Raw genomic sequence first — 21,904 nt, 5'->3', positions numbered from 1 at the left:
CTTGGGTGAAATATTCGATTAGATGTGTTAACATTTACAGCGGCCCCGAGAGCTCAGCACACCCCAAATGGATACACAAACGCACACACAACAAACAGGAAGGATTTCCAGGGGGACACTGAAAAGTGACGAACCAGACTGGGACACATTTGTCGGGATGTGTTGTCGTCAGCATTTACAGCACGTTTGTGTGTTTGGTTGCGTTTTGAACCTGTAGATGCTGATTGAATTCACATTTTGTTTCTGTGTGTTCTGAGTTGTGTAGCGCTGATCCCTCAGGGCTGCGCAGTGTCTCCGTCTGTCTCCCAGCTGCAGTAAAGCAGGCAGCTAACTGTCTGGAGGACCAATCTGTTAATAACGCTAATACAGATTGACAACAACAACAAAACACACACACACACGATGAGGCCGTGTCACACATGATCAACAACTCGGAGAAAAACGCAGCAAAGTGACATGAAGAAAGAGGAAACATTTGCATTGCATTTTAGCCCGGGCAGACTAAGAGCTGCTGGGCCAAACACAAACTCACAATTTCCTGTCAGCGCACAAACAAGCAAACACTGTGAGAGAGTGTGTGAGCACTGCAGGGAGGAAAACTGACGAATCATGTCATCCTGCTGTGTTTCTGGCGAAGCCAGGAGTCTTTTCCTTTTTTCTGCTGTTTTAGGAGCGCAACAGTTAGCTGTTAGCTGCCCTCGTTTACAGCTGTTATGCTAAGCTAAGCTAAGCTAACCATATTTATGCCATCGGCCCTTTAATCACGTTACCAGAAGGTGAAACATCTGAACGTCTCCACGTCTAACCCTCCATATTCAGAATCAGTTCAACCTCCGACTCAAAATTTAGAGTGGAGTTCAACCTGAAACACAGCGTTCCTGCCTCACACCTCCATCAGTCCATCAGTCCGTCCATCAGTCCATCCATCTGTCCGTCCATCAGTCCATCCATCTGTCCGTCCATCTGTCCGTCCATCAGTCCATCCATCAGTCCATCCATCTGTCCGTCCATCAGTCCATCCATCTGTCCGTCCATCTGTCCGTCCATCAGTCCATCAGTCCATCCATCAGTCCATCCATCTGTCCGTCCATCTGTCCGTCCATCAGTCCATCAGTCCATCCATCAGTCCATCCATCTGTCCGTCCATCAGTCCATCCATCTGTCCGTCCATCTGTCCGTCCATCAGTCCATCCATCTGTCCGTCCATCAGTCCATCCATCTGTCCGTCCATCTGTCCGTCCATCAGTCCATCCATCAGTCCATCCATCTGTCCGTCCATCAGTCCATCCATCTGTCCGTCCATCTGTCCGTCCATCAGTCCATCAGTCCATCCATCAGTCCATCCATCTGTCCGTCCATCAGTCCATCCATCTGTCCGTCCATCTGTCCGTCCATCAGTCCATCCATCAGTCCATCCATCAGTCCATCCATCAGTCCATCCATCAGTCCATCCATCCATCAGTCCATCAGTCCATCCATCCATCTGTCCGTCCATCTGTCCGTCCATCAGTCCATCAGTCCATCCATCAGTCCATCCATCTGTCCGTCCATCAGTCCATCCATCAGTCCGTCCATCTGTCCGTCCATCAGTCCATCCATCAGTCCATCCATCCATCCTTCAGTCCATCCATCCATCTGTCCATCCATCATCCATCCTCCCCTCTGCTGAGGAGGAAGCAGCTTATGGAGCTTAGTTCTGGAAAGAAGCATCAACGCTGACTTTATCCTGTCTGATGACTCTGGGGATTTTTAACCCTCAGACACACACACACACACACACAAACACACACACACACACATATATATATATATATGAACACATGAACACATGAACACAACCCCCCCAGCAGAGATATAGCAGTAATCTGGTGAGGCTCAGAGCTTTGACATCACACAGTTGTGTGGAATTGAGTCTACCTTGGGTGTTTAATGGGGGCAGCAGCAGGACAGCACAGCAACACAACAACACAACATGAGACGTGACGGCCTTCACAGCACATCACACACAACTAGGTTAAAGAATGAGAGACGTTGTGTTGTGTTGTTCTTGTTCTCCGCCCTGATACTCGACTGAAGTTCAGGCTGAACCTTGTGTGTTAACGCTGAAATCTTCCACAGAGGATGAATGCTGGAGACTCTGCTGATCGTAGTTTTCCTTTTCACACTGTGAGATCACAGATTTTGTGTGTGTGTGTGTGTGTGTGCGCACAAAGGGCAGTGATGAAGCCACTAAACGGAGAAAAACAAAACACAAACCTCGGGGCTATCTGTGTCTCTGTGAGGAGGTTTGAACATCGTCTGACTTTATGATGAGGATGGACACAGAATAACGAGGAGACAAAAAGGACAACACTCCTCTGGCCTCCAGAACAGAGCGAGGAAAAGACCCCCCCCAAAAAAAAAACAAAAAACAAAAACACAACTAACACAAATTCCTGCTTTTTTGTGGAAAGAAGACACTAAACTGATTTCCAGTGAAGTCAAATTTATATTTGAAGCTTCAAGCTGATGAGAAATCCTCAAATAAGTATTCAGATAAAAATAATAATTTTTACATCTACAACTCAAAAGCAGCTCCAAACTAAAACTTAACACAGAGTGTAGTTTTGATCTGGAGACTACAGCTCCACACTGACCGGCTCATTTCTCAGGGACACTGGAGACACAACCAAAACACACATTTCCTGGTAGGTCTTATTACACCGATATTGTCGTGGCCTGCGTGGCGTCGAGCCAACAACCAGAACAAAAGAACCCAAAGTGACGGACTGCTGCTGGTGGTGTTGTGTGTCTGTGTGTGTCTGTGTGTGTGTGTGTGTGTCAGATGTTTTTGACCTGAAGCCCACAAACTGAATATTTGGGTCATGCAGGAGAGAAATCCACACACAGCGGCAAAAATGTGTCATGGTGGTTTTCTGTTTGCAGCAGACACACACAGACACACAAACCCTTCTGGTTGTGCCCACAACACACAGCTAACAAATCAAACACCTCCGGCCACGGAGGATTTGTGCAGCACATCTGCTGCTGCTGTTTCTCCTGCGGGGCCGAGTCGACGCCTCAGCTGCGGATCACTCCGACCACCCTCACCGGAAAATTCATCAAATCCAAATTATTTATCGCTGAAATGGATGATGTCAGATGGGGCTGACCTAAAAAGACACCTTAAAGCCCGCCCCCCCAGTGGGTCGTTTTATATCAGACACTGTAAATGTAAAGTGAAATGAACCAGTCATGATATGGGAGGAGGTGGAGGAGACCAAACACAGACAAAAAAAATATTAGTATTGCAGATCATGGCGACATCACTGAGCTGTTCCTTCGTTAAAAGCTCTGAGTCGAGACAATTAACGCTTTAAAACCAACACAGCTGACTCAAAAAAAAAAAAAAAACCTTAGTGGGAAGGATTTTCCCCGAGCCCATCAGGCGGGGGCTGTTTCCTCTCAATCACATTAACCACCTCAGTCAGCAGCTGAGAGCTCAGCAGTCTGTAGAACATAAAGCTCCGCCCACCATCCACCTCAGGGTCAGATCGGGGGGCGAAGGGGGCATTCTGGGGGGATTACAGGGAGCCTGGGAAAGAACAGGGAACTCAATATACTCAACGTTGGCTGAGGTTGAGAGCCCAACAAAAAAAAACTAAAATTGATTTCACACACAAACACACATTGATGTTTCCTTTCCTTCCTTCCTCAGTTTTAGCCCCTCCCACTGCCGCTTCACCTGGACCAACCACAGACTCCATCACAGCAGCAGGTAAAACCAATTTACCGCCGAGCTCCGAGCTTATTATATTGAAGATGAACACACTTCAGGTAGCTGAATGCAACACGGCTGAAGTGAACTCACAAAAAAGGATCCTTTCACGAACCTGCTGATGGAAATATCAAATATATAAACAAACACTAACCACTCGTCATATCTCTGAATTTAAGAGATTTTTTTTAACCGTCAGAGATGCATGAACATTTTCCCTTCATAAATATCTGCTCTTGAACATCCAGACGTACATTTTGATCAGTTTCAGGAAGGTTGTTGTTTAATCTGTTCACACAAACAACATTCAGAGAAATCTACTTTCACATAAACGTCTGAAAATACATTTATAAAAATGTCAGCTGTCAGGTTTTGTCAGGATCTTCAGTCTAAACTAAAAATGACTCAAATATCAGCAATGATGGTGTTTAAAGAAAATAAACATCAACACAACTCATATTATCATTTAAAGGAATAAAAATGGCAACAACTGGAAATGAATTTATTTCTTAGTAAATTTTAAATATCTGGTTTGAATGATTCCAGATTGATCAAACCAATCTGATGGAAAAAAAAACTAAACTGAAAGGAAATGAAAACAGAGTTAAGAATTGAATGAGCTCAGGTGAATAAAGATGGAGTTCATCTTCTTACCTGAAGCTCCGACCGTCGTTCTTTTCCTCCGTCAGGCTGAAAGCGGCTCCAGCTCAGCATCCAGCATCCGCTCCGCTTCTCGCTGTCAGCATCCTCAGCGCTGCGCTGTAGTAAACCCCCCCTCACTCCCCCACTCTCTCTCTCTCATCAACACGACAAGACGGTGATGCTGCAGTTAAACAGCAGCGTCCGTCACTCTGCTGCTCTCTGCTCCTCACCCCCCAACATTTATCTGACCCCTTCATCCTGCAGTGGAGACGTCACGTTACATTATTATCAGAATATGAACATCGTCTTTGGAGCACACAACGTTTGATTGAAAGAAACACTTCTAACATAAAAGTAAAGTGAACAAAAATCGTCTTTCTTCTTCATTATCTAGAAAAGCTCTCAGATCTACCTGATGACCCCTTTTGGAAGTCTCTGGAAATGGCTCTTTAGGTGCAACAGGAAAATGCTGCTGACTCAGGAGTGATGATCTAATAATGTCAGATATGAAAACATCCTCACCGGAGACCGTTAACTGCACACTGAGGACCTTTAATACTTTCAGTGAACTTGGCTGATAAAGCCAACTTTACTTTTTGTTGGTGAGCATCTATTTGTAATGAAGTATTCAGATTTTCTCGCAGAGAAGGTTAAATTAAATGTCAGGTTTTGTTAATGTCTGATAGATTAAACCGGCTCTCTTCCATTTAAACTGAACGCGTGTGCTGTAAAAATGACTTCGGGCACCATATGGGAATGCTTTCTAACAGATCTATTTTTGGCCTCTTTATTTTTCCCTCAAGCCAAACAGCTGCACGTATTATGTGTGATACAGTACGAATCCAATAGGCCTGCTGCACGGAGCCTTTACAGAACATGGGGATTATATAATTCTGTAGTTCAGCGAGCACAGCCTGAGCTTCACCTGTCAGCCCCCCCCCACAAAGCTTCAGCTGAAATTTAACAACCACCAGCCATCCAAAAAGGATCAGGAGTGGTCGCCTGTTGTTGCCCTCTTGTGGCTCCTTCACTGTAATGTCTAATCACTTTCCTCTGCCCCCCCCCGATGGGAAAATGTCCCAGCCTCACATTTGAGCCAGATTGTAGTTTCCATTAAGGAGCTGCAGCTTTTTGGCCTCATTTTCAGCATCAGAGGTTGATGCTTGGTACCAACTGGTATTATTGAAAACGAGGAACAAAAAGCTGTTAAATTTATCTTCTGGGGGGAAACTCTTCAAGATATTTCACTAAAAATGAGGAGAGTGTAGAAAATCTGATCAGTCTGGAACATTTCATCAGTAACAACCAGGTTTGGATGTGGAGTTTCCGAAGACACACAGCTCTTTTCCAGGAGTTCACTTAACTTTACGATTCTCTTTGTCGTCACGCAGGAGCACCGAGAAACATTCAGGTTACTTAAAAAATTCATCAACGCCGAATTTGGAAAAGGGAGGAGTGCAGACCAGAGGAGGCCTGTGGATGACAAATGACGGTTAAATGCCAAATTCATTAACAGGCATGCTGAGAGCTGAAGGTCAGTGACGTGTAGATGTGTGTGTGGCTGTCTGAGCTGCATGCACACACGTCTCTGTTGAGTAACGTCATTCACAACCCCGAATATAAAGAGTGTAGCTCTACATATCCAAGTGTGTGTGTGTGTGTGTTATCCTCAGGGGTCATAGATGACACAAAAACAAGAATGAAAGCTGCCTCACTGATTCTTTCTCCTTGAAAAGCTGAAACCACACCAGATGTTTCTGCTTCCTAAATGCTGAATTAAGGAGCAGATTTATTCATTCTGATTGTTTATTTTGGTGGAAACCGTTTAAACTCAAACTCTCACGGTGCTCCACTTTTGGTTTAACCTTCCAGGGATGTTTTATTTGGGACCCGCTAAGACCTGCTAACATCTGGATTTCATCAGCTGCAGCTGGCATCGAGCCTGTTAAGTCACATGACTCCACAGCAGACAGGTATTCACTCGCTCACTCATCGTTCCGATTGGTACAAATACGACGCTGAACAGACCTGCTGCAGTAAGTGTCCCACATACAGACCGTCCTGAGGGCGAGACGTTTGTGATGACAACCCAGAGACACAAACTGAGCAACATTTAGACATAAAAAAAACTGCTGTTTCAGAAATGAAAGGAAACCTTCAACCTCAGATGTGATTGGTCGTCCTTCACCAGCTCCAGGCCAGAAACAAACTGTGGACATGTCCCATGAAGTCCAGATAACCAGAAACCACAACAGATCACAGATAACCGCATCACAGACGTGACGATAAACTACACGGCTCGAAAGTTTTTGACCAAACCAGATAACAAAGACTCGAACTGTGAGAAAGTGCTTCCATCATCCTGCTGCAGGATCAGACTCAAAGAGCAGAAATGTCACACCGATAAATAAAAGAAATCGTTTGTTGCTGATGTCGATTTGTTTGGCCCGGGCTTGTTTTTTTTTTTTTTTTCCAAATGTCATTATCCTCATTAAGCTCCTGTCAGCTTCATTGTAGGTCGTCCAATGAGGCAAACAGAATTAGTTTAAACTGATACTGATCCCCATTCAGTCCTTGAAGGTCTCCAGATGAGGGTTAATGAAATTATAACAAAAAGCCACATAAACTAATTACTCAAGGAAAAGAAAAGACCGAGGGGGGGGGGGGGGGTCGGGGTTAAAACTACATTATGCACTGATCCAAAAAGAAAAGTTAGAGTCATTTCACCTGAATTACAAAAACAAAGTTATAATTCTTCTAGTTGCATCTGGTTTCAGTTTTCATGCTCATTCTGAGTAATCACCAAAGTCTCTACTGCACCAAATCAGACTAACTGACCTGCCCCCGCCTCACTGAAGGTCAGACTGAAACTTGGTTTTGAATCGTTTCCTAATTATTGCAAACTGCCTCAACTGATCTCCAGCTAACAGTTCAGGTTTCAGGTGAAACTTCTTCTGCTGCCGACTCTTAAACCAACATTTAGTGATTTCTGCCCCGTGGATGTTTGAACCTTTTTCCTCCTTCGGTATTTACATGTAGTCTTTTTAGACAGATTAAATTACCGATGAGACAGAAAAACACACCGACTTCATGAGGCATGAGCTAGCCATTTATTGTTATTGAGGAAGTTAACATGGTTAACTGCATTGAAAGTCATACAATAAACCTTTAATGCTTTGTGAGAGGCCCCTCCCTGTGTCACAGAGAGAAAGCTGTAGGAATATACATACAGTATATCTTATTGGCAAGTAGATATGTTTTTTTTTTTTAGTAAGTACATTCTCCTCTACCTGGTACTCATGTACAATATACATGTTAAAAAATATAGTTTGTTTGCATTGCGATCACCGTTTTTCCTATTTTGTTCAGGATGTTCAGGATGAAAATTCACATTTAAGTGTTATAGGTTCTTGAATGGCGGTGGAAACTAAAGAGCACTGTTTTGTCTTTATAATACCTATCACATACATGTCGGCATATGCATAGAAGGCACGTCTATGCATCTAAATTGCTTACATGATAAATGCAAAGCAGTTTTATCGTCTGCGAAACAAAACTTAAAAAATAAAATAAAAAAAAAAAAAAAATAAAAAGGCAAAAAGAAAAGTATCCAAGAATTAATGGCTGATAAGCAGCCACTCTCTCACAGCACATACACACATCCCTGCACACACACCACAGGACAAGATACATCACAAACAAGCACTCCACTAAACATTAGACAAGAACAAACTCATCCGTTCGACAATAAAACTGCATACAGTACAAAAGGTCTAACTCAGTCAGTGGATGATGTTCACCCGGGAGAGAAGCTTCAAAGAACGCTTGCTGTGAAGCAGCAGCTGAGTGTTAGCAGAGTCCTCCGGTGGGAGAAGGCAGCTCCCAAGGAGGAAAAAAAACAAAAAACACTGATTTTATGATTTTTAAATGTTGCACAAAGAACCTGTTCAATCCTGGATCAGTGACGTTGTACTGTCCCTCAAGGCAAAGAAGAAGAGCAGCTTCTTCCTTTTTTATTTTTCCTCCTCAATGCAGAGATTGTGAGTCAGTACTGTTACAGTAAGTCCAATCACAAGACTGCAGTTTCTCAAGGCGAGTGACGGTAAAGCCAGTGTGCAGAAGCTGGAAAGGCTTGACGAATGATAATACTTAGGCCACGAGTTTGAAATGAGTTAGTGTATGAGTCGGATCAGTGACTAGAATACAAAATATTTGACTTCCCTAAATACTGCAGCTGACTGAAGATAAAGTTTGATGACTCGGAAAACACTTATTTGCTTTCCTGCACCGAGTTTCATAGAGCATTCATATTTGTACTGAGCTGGTGGGTAATTAGCTTAGTTTAGCTTAGAGGGAGGAAACAGCTAGCCTGGCTTCATCTCTGACAGGTCTGATGTGTAACTGGCCTTTAGTGTCGCACTGCGGATTTTGTTACGTTTCAGACCACAAAAAAAAAAAAAAAAAAACAAAATCACGCGAGCTGTTTCCTCCCATTTTAGATATTTGTGCTTCTTCGCACTAAGCTAATCAGCCACAGACTTGAGAGAGGCAGCTTCTCAGACTTGGTGTCTATCTTCTCCCCCGACTCTGTGCAGGAAAGTAGATGAGTGCAATTCCTAAAGTGTTGAACTATTCCTTTAAGTAGTTTGATTAGCGTGAACAGAAATTGAGAATATACTCTCCTGTGTGTGTGCAAGAGTGTGAGTGTGTGTGTGTGTGTGTGTGACTAAACCCGGCTGACTATCACAGGCCCAACAATCTACAACCACAGCAGTGAATCTCTACTTCTGAAGCTGAGAGGTGTGCGATTGCTTTTAAAACAGTTGCTCTTAAACTTCAGTACATGTGGTGCTGAGAATAGGCCACGGCACATGAAAGGCATCCGTCTTTACAAAGAACAATAAAGTATGAATATGCACTAAAAATAAAGAAAAAAAAGAAATAAACTTTAAGTTTATGTCATTTGGCAGCTGGGCGTCTGATGCCAGCAACTGAAATACACAACAAACTCCCCTGAAATCTTAACACGTCCGACTTGACATAGAAGTGCAGGCAGGAATGGGAGGAGGCCAAAACAACAAAACTAAACATGTGCCCCCGTCCCCCAAATACTCCTGTACTAACCCCAGATTAGATTATTTAGAAATCCACCAGGTGAATCAAGGCTCGACTGTTTCTGTCATGCTGCTGAACCAAAGTGCAGCATTAAGGACATTCGGCTTGAGCTCAGGAATGGTTAACTAACAGACACTGTGTATCCCAACAGAACTATATTAAACCCATTTGAACAAGAAAATAAAAAAAAAAACAAATCACAATTTTAAAAAAGTTAATTCACACTCTGAACTGTCTGAAATTACATTTCTCTTCAAGGCAGTTCTGGCACCAAAAAAAGGAATTAATGCTTAGAATAAAGTGGATTACGAGTCAACAGATCAACTGTAAATGTGATATCACACTATAATACCAATACTTCATTCAGAGACATTATTCTAGAGAATAAAGTGAAAGCTAGGCGACAATTATTGGGAATTTTGCACTACCTTTGACCCAGGAAGGACAGAGAGAAATAAAACAAAGGGTCTCCGTCTCGACTTTAAAGGCTTTTCAGGCCGAATGGAGACTATGAATTGGCTGTGAGTAAAATCATTTTGTAGTTTTGGCACAGGCCTTTTTCAGGAAACTCTTCACTTCCCTCTTCTCAACGAGATTTGCACAACTTTCCTTTGGTTCATTAAAGTAAAAAATAAAAATAAACAAAACAAACTTAGAAAAATGAGAGATGAGCAAAGGTTAGCTGGGTTGTTCCCTCAGAGGAGAGCGCTCGCTGTTTGCAGCCCTTGTTAGTGAGAGATTTACAAAGGCCAAACCCAACCTGTGGTCGAGACGGGGGGGTTTAGGCTTCTCAAAGGCTCTGACGACGATCACAGTGGTTTAGAATTCAACTACAGGGCAAATGTTCATGTAAGATGAGCGCAAACAGGAGGACCCTGGTGGCTGTTTTGTGTGTTTGTTGTGTACGTGTGTTTCTTATCCGTCGTTCCATGTCATTACGGTCAAGTCTGAGGCGTCAAGGTGTAGCTGGCGAAATTAACTGTCAGGTATCAAGATCCTAAGAGACAGAGAGGGAAAAATGGAAATAGAAAGTCAAATATTTTATTCCTCTCACCTGCAGGGACACCTGGTTTCTATCAGAAGATGACTCTGTTTTTAATTTTACCCATTTCCTAAACAGATTTAATATTTTAGCTGTATTTTTTTTTCTTGGCTATTTATTGGCCTTTATTATCTGATTTGACAGTGTAGAGAGAGAGGAAATGGAAAAGAGGAAAGAGGACACTCCATTAGAGACGTGCCTGGTTGGATTTTAAAAAAAGGACATGTTCTGTTTTCATTTGGTAAAACCAGAACTTCTTGTTTCCCAGTTATCGATAATTAATTCAGAAATATTTTTGTGTTTCAAATCAAAAACTTCAGTCACACGTAATACACAGTACACCCATCAGCTGTGTGAGAAATCAAACATTGTTGTTGTGCGTTCAGTGGAAATGACGAGTTGGGTGTCCTCCAAATAGAAGTTTTTACTGTCCTCTGTGTCCTGTGGAATTAAAGTTTAGTCTACGTTTGTTGTAGCTGTATATTTTATTTACGTTCCTTACAGTTATCTGTTTATTTCACGTGTGTTCTCCACATTTGGTCCTTCCTTTGAACCAGGTCACTCTAGGTGCTTGGTTTTTTTGTCCAAGCAGCAGGATGCTGGATGTTTGTTGTTTTTACCTGGAACTGATAGAGCACTGGGGTCAAAGGTGAATCTCATCTGTAGCTCTTCTGCTGCTGCATGAGGCCCACGTTCTCATACACTCTGGAGCTGTCCTCCCTCATCCTGCCATCAAACAGATGGGTCAGCGACAAACAACAAACCAGGCTTTTAGAACAGGGTTTAAATGGAACTTGAGCTGCAGCGTCACTCACTCTGTGCAGGTGGGAGTAGGAATGGGAGTGCAAGGAGGCAAAGGGCTCTGCTCCCCTCCGCTCAGGTCAGACATGGAGTACTTGATGTTCGTGTACTCCCGCCCTTTAATCTTACTTTTCTGCAGAGACAGAAAGAGGGAAAGGTTAGTGACAGGAGACAGAAGGCCAAAGTGAAGAAGTGAACAGCTGTCAGCTGCTCACCTGCTCTTCCTCGATGCGTCTCTGCAGAGTTTCTATATAGTGCTGCACGGCCATGTAGATGAATCTGTACTGAGCCTCAGTCTGCACCATCCCAGAGCGCTGAGAGCGAACCATCTGGATGGTCTTTGGCACGTCGATGTCACAGTCCACGCCTGCACGGTGAAGACGATATTTCATTCTACTATTGTTCAAATATCATCAAGTCATAATATAATAAACAACACCAAGGCTCTTTAAAAGGTCAAACTCCCTTTTAACAGGAAGAAACTTCCAACAGAACATTGTTTCGTTGGCGCACAAAACAAACTCACCTTTTTCTCTGATCACATCAATCAGGATGTCGATCACGATGAACGTTCCTGTCCGTCCAATCCCTGCACTGCAGAACAGAAGAGAAACGCTTTGATTCAACATGTCTGCTCTGGTCCAACCACTGGAGGCTGTTGGAGGATCTACGGCTCCTTCACTCGTACCTGCAGTGTACTGCAATAGGCCCGGCGTCCAGGATGCTCTCCTGCTTCAGGTGGACTTCCTCTAAGAAGTCGAGCACGCCGCCCGGGTCGGTGGGGACTCCGTGGTCCGGCCAGGCCCTGAAGTGGTACTGCCACACTGTGCGTTCTGTGTTGCCCTGAAAACACACACACACACAACTTTCAGCTGCTTCAATACATTCATATTTGTCACTTTTAAAAAACATAAACACACATATGGGCACTAATGAAGGACTACATACTGTATTAAAAAAAAAAAAGATGATAGACAGTAAAACAGAATTATAAAATATCTCCAGTCTCACTAATCTTTTATTTTCATATTTTCTGATAAGCTACACGAGAAGAGAAAATGCAGCAATAATCTTGAACCACAAGTTTGTAATTAGTCTCTAATTTCCCTGTAGGATTGATTAATTCATGTTATCTTAGATGACAAGGGCAAATGTTCATTTCAAGGCAGAATGACATCTTAATCAAAACGTTCACTTCAAAGTTTCCAAGTGAAGATAAACAAACATGCATCAACACACACACACACACACACAGACACAGACACAGACACACACACACACACAGACACACACACACACACACAGACACACACACACACACACACACACTTACCTGTCCAACTTTGGAGAGTTTGAGCTCTCTTAAGATGTAGTCGTGTGCAGCCGTCTCTCTGACGTTGCGTACCCGCATGGCGCCGTACTCCTTCAGGGCCGACACGTCCGGCCAGTACTTCACACACTTACTCTGCAGACACACAACAACACATTTCGTTGTGACCTTCTGTGTCGTTTTCAAACGAAATATTTTGGGGTTTTTAACTTTTCACTAGCTAGGAAAAAAAAAAAAAAGCAAGTATGACAACAGCGTTTGAGCGTTGAGGGGCGGAGCCAGATGAACAATACTTTTACTCACCTTCCCTCTCTCCACCTCTTTGGTGGTCATGACGATGACTCGAGAGTTTTCCTGAAACACCATCCTCCAGAAGTCACTGATGGTGTTGTGCAGACAGCCCTGAGTGGCAATGTAGCTCTTCTTCACCTTGGTACTGTTACACTTTGAGTCCAGCTCCGGCTGCACACGCACAGAGAAACGACAGTCAGCTGATTGTTCATATACAAAGACATTCAGCACAGACTCAAACATCAGACATGCTGGTCAACTACTGGATGAACCAGACAACATTATTGTGTGTGTCTGTGTGTTTGTCTGATAGGTGTGTCAGTGTGTGAGAGTCCCCTGAGGATGAAGTGAGTTTACCATGACAGTGGATACTACCATGATGATATTGGCGTTGATGTAGTCAGAGCCCGGCTCATTTAGGTCCCCGTCATTCAGCACCACGCGTGTGTGGTCGACTGCAAACAGACAACAGCAGAACGGTTAGTCGCCTCCGGTGACACGTTCAAGTGCCAAAGCGTTAAAGTGAGTGGCGGCTGAGCGTAGCTCACATGGCAGAATGTTCTTGTATCTGTTCTTGTTTTTGTTTTCTGCTCTCTGGCCCTCTTTGCGACTGTAGAGCAGTTTGCACTCTTGTTGTTGCAACGTCTGCACGAGAAGAGGAAGAGAGAGATTAACACTGCTGGGGTTTTACTCAAGCCCTTTTCAGACATGGTCTATGTAAAATGAGGAAATTATTAAATTTAAACCAAGATTTTCCTTTATTTCAAGGAACTTTTTCCATATTTATTTTACAGTTCTTGGAAAGCAGAATTGTAAAATAAAAGATTTATATTTACATTACCTAATTACACTTATTACTATTTCTTTCAGTGGAGTTTTGGATATACCAGATAGTTTATTTCTGTAAAAAAGTCAAGTCAATCAGATATGTACTAGATAGAGTAATTGTCAGTCAATTACAGTCACACCCCCTAATCCACTTTTACATACAAAAGACCCTGAAGCTCAACTATCACATCTATTCAACCAGACACATCTGAAGGGGCTTTCGTGTCTGTGTTCATTTTTGCGTTGTGAGAAGTTGACACGCAGCAGAGAACATATTTGGCTATAAAAAAGGACAGAAACAGGCAGAATCGCTTACCTCAAATTCTTCCCAGAATCCCTGTTTGAACTTGTCTGTGGCCTCCGCGAGTTTGCTCAGTTCCCTAACTCGACTTTCAATCTCAGCTGCATTAATACGAGTAGTGTTCAGAGGCTGAAGAGGAGAGAATACAATCAGGAAACGCCGCTGTAGCTCACAGTTGGCCAGAGTCCGAACCAGAGATGAGGGCATACCTGTTTTAGCTGAAGCACAGTGCCCAGAGTTTCCACCATGGGGTTCTTCTTGTAGTGTTCAACCAAGTCGGTAAGGGAGTCGAACTTCTCCCCTCCGCCTACGTCATACTTCAGGTCGTGCTGAATGAAAAGCCACACATCAGCAACAAGGACAACGAGCATCATCATCATACAATCCGGACATTTACAGTCACCAAAATAATACAGCTTTTTAACAACACAATGGACTCAAATAAGGATCTGACATAAACCCATTTCAAATAGGAAGTGATGTCATGTGCCACACAAACACAAAAGAAAATGTGGGCAAAGCCCAAAGGGAGACTGTATTTAATTCCCAAAAGCTTGATCTTATCAAACACACAAATACCGAGAGCGTGTCGTTCTTCTTGACCTTTTAATGACTGAGTGGAATCGGGTCTCGGTGAGGGAACCAGAAAGCTGGAGGAGCTGGGGCCAAGTGAAACCAGCATTAGTTAATAATGCTGGTGCAACTTCCCTTTTGTTTACTGCTGCTCCCTCCAACTGTGAGGTTACCTTCTTGTATGAAAGAGGAGCGTTGATATCGAGGTGTTGGTCATTTTAGAGTTTTACTGGGCATCCCAGCAGCTCAACCACAAATGTTTTATCCTGACTGCAGCAGCACGGATTGACTCTTCAGTCTCTTGTATCAGTTTTTAGATATAGAGCTCAAATTTTAGACTTTACATCAAAACAGAAACCAACTCACTGAGGTGTCACTTTTAATTCAGACTCAGTCTGACTTTAGATGAAGTTGTAATTATCTCTTCTCTCACACCCTGCTCTGCCTGAATCCAGTCCTCTTCTGAACAAGCTCAAAAAGAAACTCTTCTGCCTTCACTGAGCCACAGTCACAGTCATCCTGTCCTGTATCAGCAGCATCATGAAGCTGCTTACAGTTAATTACTATTCACGTCAAAGATCTGTGTTGTTAATGTGACACATTGTCTCTATTTAATCTGATGAAAGCTGCAGGTAAAGTCATAGTGCCGGCAGTGATGCTCATCCAGATCCATGCAGAAACAGCTCAGGAGCCTATCAGCGTCCCCTCCCTCAGCAGAAAACAGGATAAAATTAGTTTGTTTGATAAGGGCAATCTGATTCACATGCTCATTTATAATTCATTATCTTTCTTTAGTCTTTACTGCCAACCATCATTACAAAGTCTGCTCATGTTAGTCTGAGCTGCAATGATGGAAGAGGAGATTGTCAAGCATTAAAGAAATTAAAATGTTGCCGTGGCCTGTGTGTAAATTATTTAACTCTACCTCCATTTGTTCGCAGCTCAGCAGTGACACACGTGAAATGATTGTGCTGATATATCTATTTAAAAAAATAAATAAATCTGTTGCTTGTTTAAATATAACATTTGATGAACCTTGCAGAAGATCATAACACTCAGTCTTCCTTCCAAAAACAGTTAAATAATTATAACTTGAATCCCTCTAGACGTCACCATCTGCACCAGTGCCAGAGTATGTTGGTCTTAAAAATTACACTTCAATGTCAGAATGTTGGGAAGCTCTGCGGTTTGTGAAAACTGGATCAGTCAATTTGTTTGTGTGGCTGTAACAGCAAAAGAATCAGGTCTCATGAAGGGGTGGGAAGTGACGGGGAAGTAACTGAAAATAAACTGCCGTCTTTTGAACTGTCTCTTAGCTGTGCATCAGGTATTACTAAAGTCAAAATGATCAAAATTAGCCAGTTTTGTCTTAATGGAAAACCAAAGACAGCTGGAGAAAACTCTAATCTGGCTTCATGGTTCAGCCTCCAGGTTTCTCTGACCGTCTACCTCACTAATAAAGAACTGGTTTTTGTTGACACAATATAATACCTGCTGTGCTTGTGCACACACTGGATTTGTGGCTGTTCAGTTGTAAATTAAATCAACAGGATGCCCCGTGAGCAATAAAGACATCTGGGACATTGTAGGGATGCAGCAGCACGTCTGTACCAGTCAGAGCTTACCTTGCAGCAGATCATGACATGAGTGACTTTAGGTTTGCTGTCACTGCTGTCTGTCTTGTCATCTCCTGTACGAACTGAAAGGACGAAATCACCCGGATGGCTCTGGCTCTCTCTCACCAGGAAGCTGCCGTTCTTCCCTTTCTCAGTCAGCAGCTTCTCAGCCTCTCTGCCCGACAAGTGTCCATGGAACCATCTGGGAGAAAAAAACCAAACAAAAAAGAAAAACAGCTTTTAATTAGACTATTTACTGAAGGATAATTAAAGATGGCTTGAGCCAGAAGAAGCTTCCACTGATGACTACAAAAACGTATTTCTCAAAACTCTATGTTTATCATTTACAAGCATCCAGCCAACTGACAAGTTGCAACTTTAAGGTTCAATTTCTTGTGAAAGCCCAGAGTGAGTTGCAACTTTCACTTCTTTGAGTCAAATATCTCATCCAGAGCCCAAAAATCCTGTATTACAGCGGGAAACAAAATCCAGACCCCCACCTGGACTTGATCATCTTTTATTGTTTCACTGATGAATGAAACAACGCATTTCCCTCCCTGAATTGCCTTTAGTGGCCTCGTGAACCTTCTCTTAATGATGTGATGCGTGGCATCCAGCTGAGACACGGTCACAACATGAACCAGACCTCCTCCAGATGTGGTCACCCGATCCTATCACATGCACACCTTGAGTTATCGTGCATTGTTTCTTAATCATCCACTTATTTAAAAGTTAAAATCCTCTTTTTTTAGTGCAGCAGCTCATGTACAAATAGTTGAGACAGTTTCTGGTTTCGTTGTCCGCGCAGCGCTCAGATGACAGTTTAAACAATTGGCTAACTGTGATGTAACACTGCTGCTCATTCTCCCAAAAGCTTCTCTCTTTCAGACTCAGCAGGAAAACACTACACCACAATAAAATGCTGCTGAAACCCCAATTTAATTTCTGGGAATATAAAATGTGCTCGTATATCTGTTTTACTGGCACATATCTTTCTTAATTTACCAAAACAACTGGAGAGAAAACTGCAGCTCTTTTATGAAAGCGGGAAGACGAAGTGGATGAATGTAATGGGAACACAAGGTCTATGACCAGTACAGTTCCTCTTTCTCAGCAACAGTACTTTTTCACAGTAACGTGATGTGGTCTTATCAGCTGAGGAACTGTGTGTCTTCAGCTAAATTTAAGATAATCACAAATGCTGGTTATTCCATTTGGCTGAGAAAAAGGTTTTCTTTTTAAAGCTATCACACCCAAATGAAGACTAATGCAATCTTCATGAAAGTCATTCTGGATTTATTTAAGATGTTTGAGTGGATTTTAAAAGCCGTAGTTTGTGCTGCTGTTATTCTGAAAGGTGAACGGATTCAATTTCAGAAAAACACAAAGAACGTCTGCAATCGCAACTAAAATAAGAAAACAAAATAATTCGGGGACACTGATAATGTCTCTGTAATTCATCATCACACTCACCTCTCTGAGGTGGGATCAGCGCAGTTGAGCGGATACTTGAGCTCGATGACGTCTCCATTTTTCTCCTTCAGCTGCCCGTGATGCTCCATGTAATACTGCACCAGCTCTGCAAGAGTGGCAAACTTCTCCCCGCCGTACAGGTCGTAGTAGTCTCCTGTGTTCTGGATCTTAATGTGAGTGACAGCTCCATTTCGCCTGCAGGAAAAAACAAGCAACAGAGAGAACTCCATCATCATCATCATCATCAGGACACAGAGACTTCAACAAGAAGACAGTTCTGCCCAAACAGGACCTCATAAGTCCCTGCCTTAAGGCCTTTGTATAAAGTATTTTGTCAGACAAAGTAAACGGATCATTAACAAATTATTTTTTGATTCATTTATTGTATTTATCCATTAGTTGATTAACAGATGAGTTGATCAATAGACAGTTAAGTTAAGTGTAGATTCAAACATTTGTGTTTCAACTACTCACTTGTGAGGATCTGCTGATCTTATGTTACAAGTTGAATAATAAAGGAAGCTATTAATTGATTAGTTAATAATTAAATGATCTCCCCAGTCCCTTCATCTCCAGTGTGAACGTTTACAAACTGTAATGTGAACATATTTGGACTGTTGTAGTTAGATTTCATCTCAATAAAATGTATATGAGAAAATAACCTCGGTTGGCCTGCTGGTTGGAAACAACAAAATCCACAAAATAAACTTCAGGAAACTGCGAGCAAAAAGTGATATGTATGATAAGCATATTCAGTGATAAAGCTGCAGAAAAATGATGCTTAACACAAGCAAACCCATGAACAACATCAACTATCTCTGCTATTAAAACTAAGTGAAAGAGCAGCAGGAGGAGGCTGAGTATTAAGATTAAGAATAAAGCATCACATTTTTAAGACACAGATAAGACGCTGTACACTGTGCTGAGTCACTGTAGGTGACCGCCATTATCTTGGAAAATAAAAAAGGAGAACTTGTGGCAGGTCTGAGGTTCAGCAGTACGTAACCTTGGATGACTTTTGGTTAAGTCTGGCAGACGTGCTGGTCTAAACCAGCAGAGACTTGTTTCCACATGAGCAATGTGAATTGTTTTGTTTCCATAGGAAACAAATATGGTGGAGATGAGAGACGGTACAGCTAAAATATGAGACCATTACAAAAATAACATTGACTACATCAGCTAAACTGAGTTAATGATACTGCATCTAAAAAAATTTATGACTTGACAGGCCCTTAGATAAAACCACAAACGTTTTATTAGTATAAAGTTGGTTGTCCCTGAGATGATGATGTTTTCTATCATCTAACACAGTTCATTGTGAATACAGGGCACAATTTGAAAGTAAATAAAAATATCACACTGCATTTCAATTCTCCCTTTTCAGGGTCGAGATTATATCCCATGATTCCTGGACAACAATACTGAGAGGAAATAACTTTGACAGAGAAGCTGAGAATTATACTTTTACAGGACTTGTATAAGATGTGGCCCCTGAATTGAGAGGATGAGTTTTCAGTTCCAGAAGAACTGAGCTGAGTTAGTTTAATCAACTTTGGGTATGTTCTGAATTAAACATGTACATGAGGAATAAAAAGCCATCATCAATGGAATCAACAATTCACCGTGGCGATGGGTACACTAAGAGAAGAGGTTGGTGTTTTAGCCAGCGGGGCCAGAAGCGTTTGAGATTGAAGGACATATATCTTTCAAACTGAAAAATAAAGAAGAGTCTATGAAAGAAAATACGTTCAAACTATTATATTATATTCAGCACAGTCCATTAGACTACATTATTTATCAGACTTTTATTTCCGTAATGGATGTAAAGAGCTGGAATTTAATGTTAGATTAAATGTGAAATCCATTTGTTTGGATTCGGTGGAGACAAAGTTCTGATGCAGCATAGGATGGAAATATGGCTCAAACAGATTGGACAGTTTATTTTAGTTTATACACTGAGCTATTAATAACTCTTTACATTAAAGAACACATCTTGTCTAAGGCATAAGCAGACATGGCAGTGTACTTTATTGGGAGGCTCAAAATAAATTTTTGACAGCATCATACTGTATCTTGTTGTTTATGCTACTTTGTACTCTCATGACTGCCAACACTTACCGTACTGAGAGGGTGAAGTCTCCAGGATTGCTTTTACTGGGTCTGGCTAAAAAGCTCCCATCCACTCCACGAGTCAGCAGGAGGTTTTCAGCCTCCACACCTGTAATGTTGGGGTGAAACCACCTGATAGAAAAAGAAAACAACACTCAGCCTAATTTACAACATTGTGCACTAAATGTAATCGCTGCTGTTTTGAGTCCATATTTTCCAAAGTCCCAAGTGTTGCTTGTGGTATGCAAAGTGCTTTTCACCCCCAAACAATCCAACAATTTAGGCAAACTGTAATGCCTCTTAACGACACCACTTAACATAAATGTTATCCCCTACAAGCAAAGCACAGAGCACGCACATACCTGAATATAAAGCCTGAGAAAGTACAAAAAGTATGTAACAAAACAGTCAAACCAACGCTGACACACACACACACACACACACACACGTATGTACCTCAGTGACAGCATGGGATAAAACCTGCTGTACAAGCAGCCACCAATCAGGCCCTCCGGTTACAAGGATGGCCAGTTAGTGAGATGAATGATGAGCATTCATGTGAGTTTGAAATCGCTATTCACTGTTTACTACTAGACTCAAAGATTGAGGGTGAACGAAGGAGTGCTGAGGATTTGTGACCAACCATTCAGACAAAGTCAATCATAGCACAATTACTTAGGATTCAAAGAGTTCTTTCACTCTTTTTGTCCCACATCTGTCTGTCTCTTTGGTCCATGTATCAAGTTTGTGTTTCAAGTCTTCCTCCAGTCGGCGCAAGACAACTTTATTCATTAAAATATGACCAGTCTGTGCTTGCATTGTCATTATGTTTCTATTTTTGCCTTCTGTCTGGAGGAAGGAGACCACTTCTGTTGCTCTCTCTTAGACTCCGACAAAATATACATATATAATCATCAGTCCAGTCTGTGATTGCGTGCTATGCAAATGAAGCAGGTTGTGCCTGGTGGGGGTTTAAACTTGATCACAACAAACCTGCCCTGTGTTTCCTGTGTTTCTGTCTTTATTCCACGATTATTTTTTCTTTAAGGGATGACAGTTGTAGTAGTTATAACTTACAGTTACAGTTACAGCGTTAAAGGAGTGGACTGAACATCTTCAGACTGGACTCCGAGTTGCCGGTGTGTGTTAAATGAAGCTGTGTTTAGCTAGCTGCTCCTCTTCCAGACACTTTTCTTTCCAGAACCGTCACAAACTCCGAGCCGGCTGTCCGACACACACACACACACACACACACACACACACACACACACACACACACACACACACACACACACACACACACACACACACAGCGGCCGAGTTTTCGGTTAAAGCTAACTCGGCTAACGTTGGCAGCAGTCATTGTTTTCCAGACTTACCTCCGAGATGTCATTTTTTGTCGCTCCTCACTTCCTCGCTGGCAGTTAGCTGTTAGCTTCAACCGAGCAGGCTAACGTTTCCGACCGTTAACGCTTCGATCACAGGCCGAGGTGCTTCATCGGTTCAACCCCGGTCAAAACGGGCACCGAAATCCTCCGGGCATCCACACACAACTTAAACTGTTGGGTGTTTCAAAAAAAAAATAAAAAAAATAAAAAAAAAAGTCTTTAGGCCTCAGCCTCAGAGACTTCACAGCAACTCGATTACTGGACGTCTTCTTCTTCTTCTTCGTCGACTTTAATGGCGACATTACCGCCACCTAGTGCCGCGTCGGCGTCCACGCAGGAATATGACGTCAACAAACATGCGACAAAAAAAAAAAAAAAACAGCTGGCCCCTGCCTCGCTCTCAGTGAGACGCCAAACATACAGATTCTTCTTCCTCCTTCTTCTTCCGCCCAGCGCAGCGACAGAAAGATAAAATATAAATATAAAATCTAACATTTCTGAAACGAGTCCGAGCGGCAGCAAATGTAAGCGGCGCGGAGCGTCACCGTGCGGCTTGCCGACGCTCCTGCGCTTTGCCGCCTTAGCGTCAAGCTGAAACTTCAGCAATGAGTCTGTTTTCTAATATTTTGTGACCCCGT

The 21,904-nt window shown here is 42.5% G+C and overlaps 1 protein-coding gene across 2 annotated transcripts; it reads right to left on the bottom strand.

The window, feature by feature from the left end:
* Positions 1–7,495: 7,495 nt before the first annotated feature.
* ptpn11a (protein tyrosine phosphatase non-receptor type 11a) lies at positions 7,496–21,521 on the bottom strand. 2 transcript variants are annotated; one of them, XM_029515874.1, is made up of 16 exons: positions 21,258–21,521; positions 19,888–20,010; positions 17,770–17,964; positions 16,306–16,498; positions 14,317–14,436; positions 14,123–14,236; positions 13,527–13,623; positions 13,336–13,433; positions 12,991–13,149; positions 12,691–12,822; positions 12,046–12,200; positions 11,884–11,951; positions 11,573–11,724; positions 11,372–11,490; positions 11,177–11,282; positions 7,496–10,511 (listed from the first exon to the last, which is right to left on the bottom strand). In XM_029515874.1, exons 1-15 carry the CDS (start codon positions 21,269–21,271, stop codon positions 11,213–11,215), a joined length of 1,809 nt encoding a protein of 602 aa, XP_029371734.1. In that variant the 5' UTR covers positions 21,272–21,521; the 3' UTR covers positions 7,496–10,511; positions 11,177–11,212. The 2 variants fall into 2 exon arrangements, with proteins under 2 accessions (XP_029371734.1, XP_029371735.1); XM_029515875.1 differs by having other exon boundaries at positions 13,354–13,433.
* Between the last annotated feature and the right edge of the window lie 383 nt (positions 21,522–21,904).

Source organism: Echeneis naucrates, chromosome 12 (genome assembly GCF_900963305.1).
Source record: "Echeneis naucrates chromosome 12, fEcheNa1.1, whole genome shotgun sequence".
Lineage (NCBI taxonomy): Eukaryota > Metazoa > Chordata > Actinopteri > Carangiformes > Echeneidae > Echeneis > Echeneis naucrates.
This window is presented reverse-complemented; position numbering and strand designations above follow the sequence as displayed.

Coding starts and splice junctions, on each gene's coding strand:
- ptpn11a (XM_029515874.1), bottom strand. Junction 13,624..14,122: donor GATTCTGGGAAGAATTTGAG/GTAAGCGATTCT, acceptor CTTCTCGTGCAG/ACGTTGCAACAACAAGAGTG. Junction 13,434..13,526: donor ATACAAGAACATTCTGCCAT/GTGAGCTACGCT, acceptor GTCTGTTTGCAG/TCGACCACACACGCGTGGTG.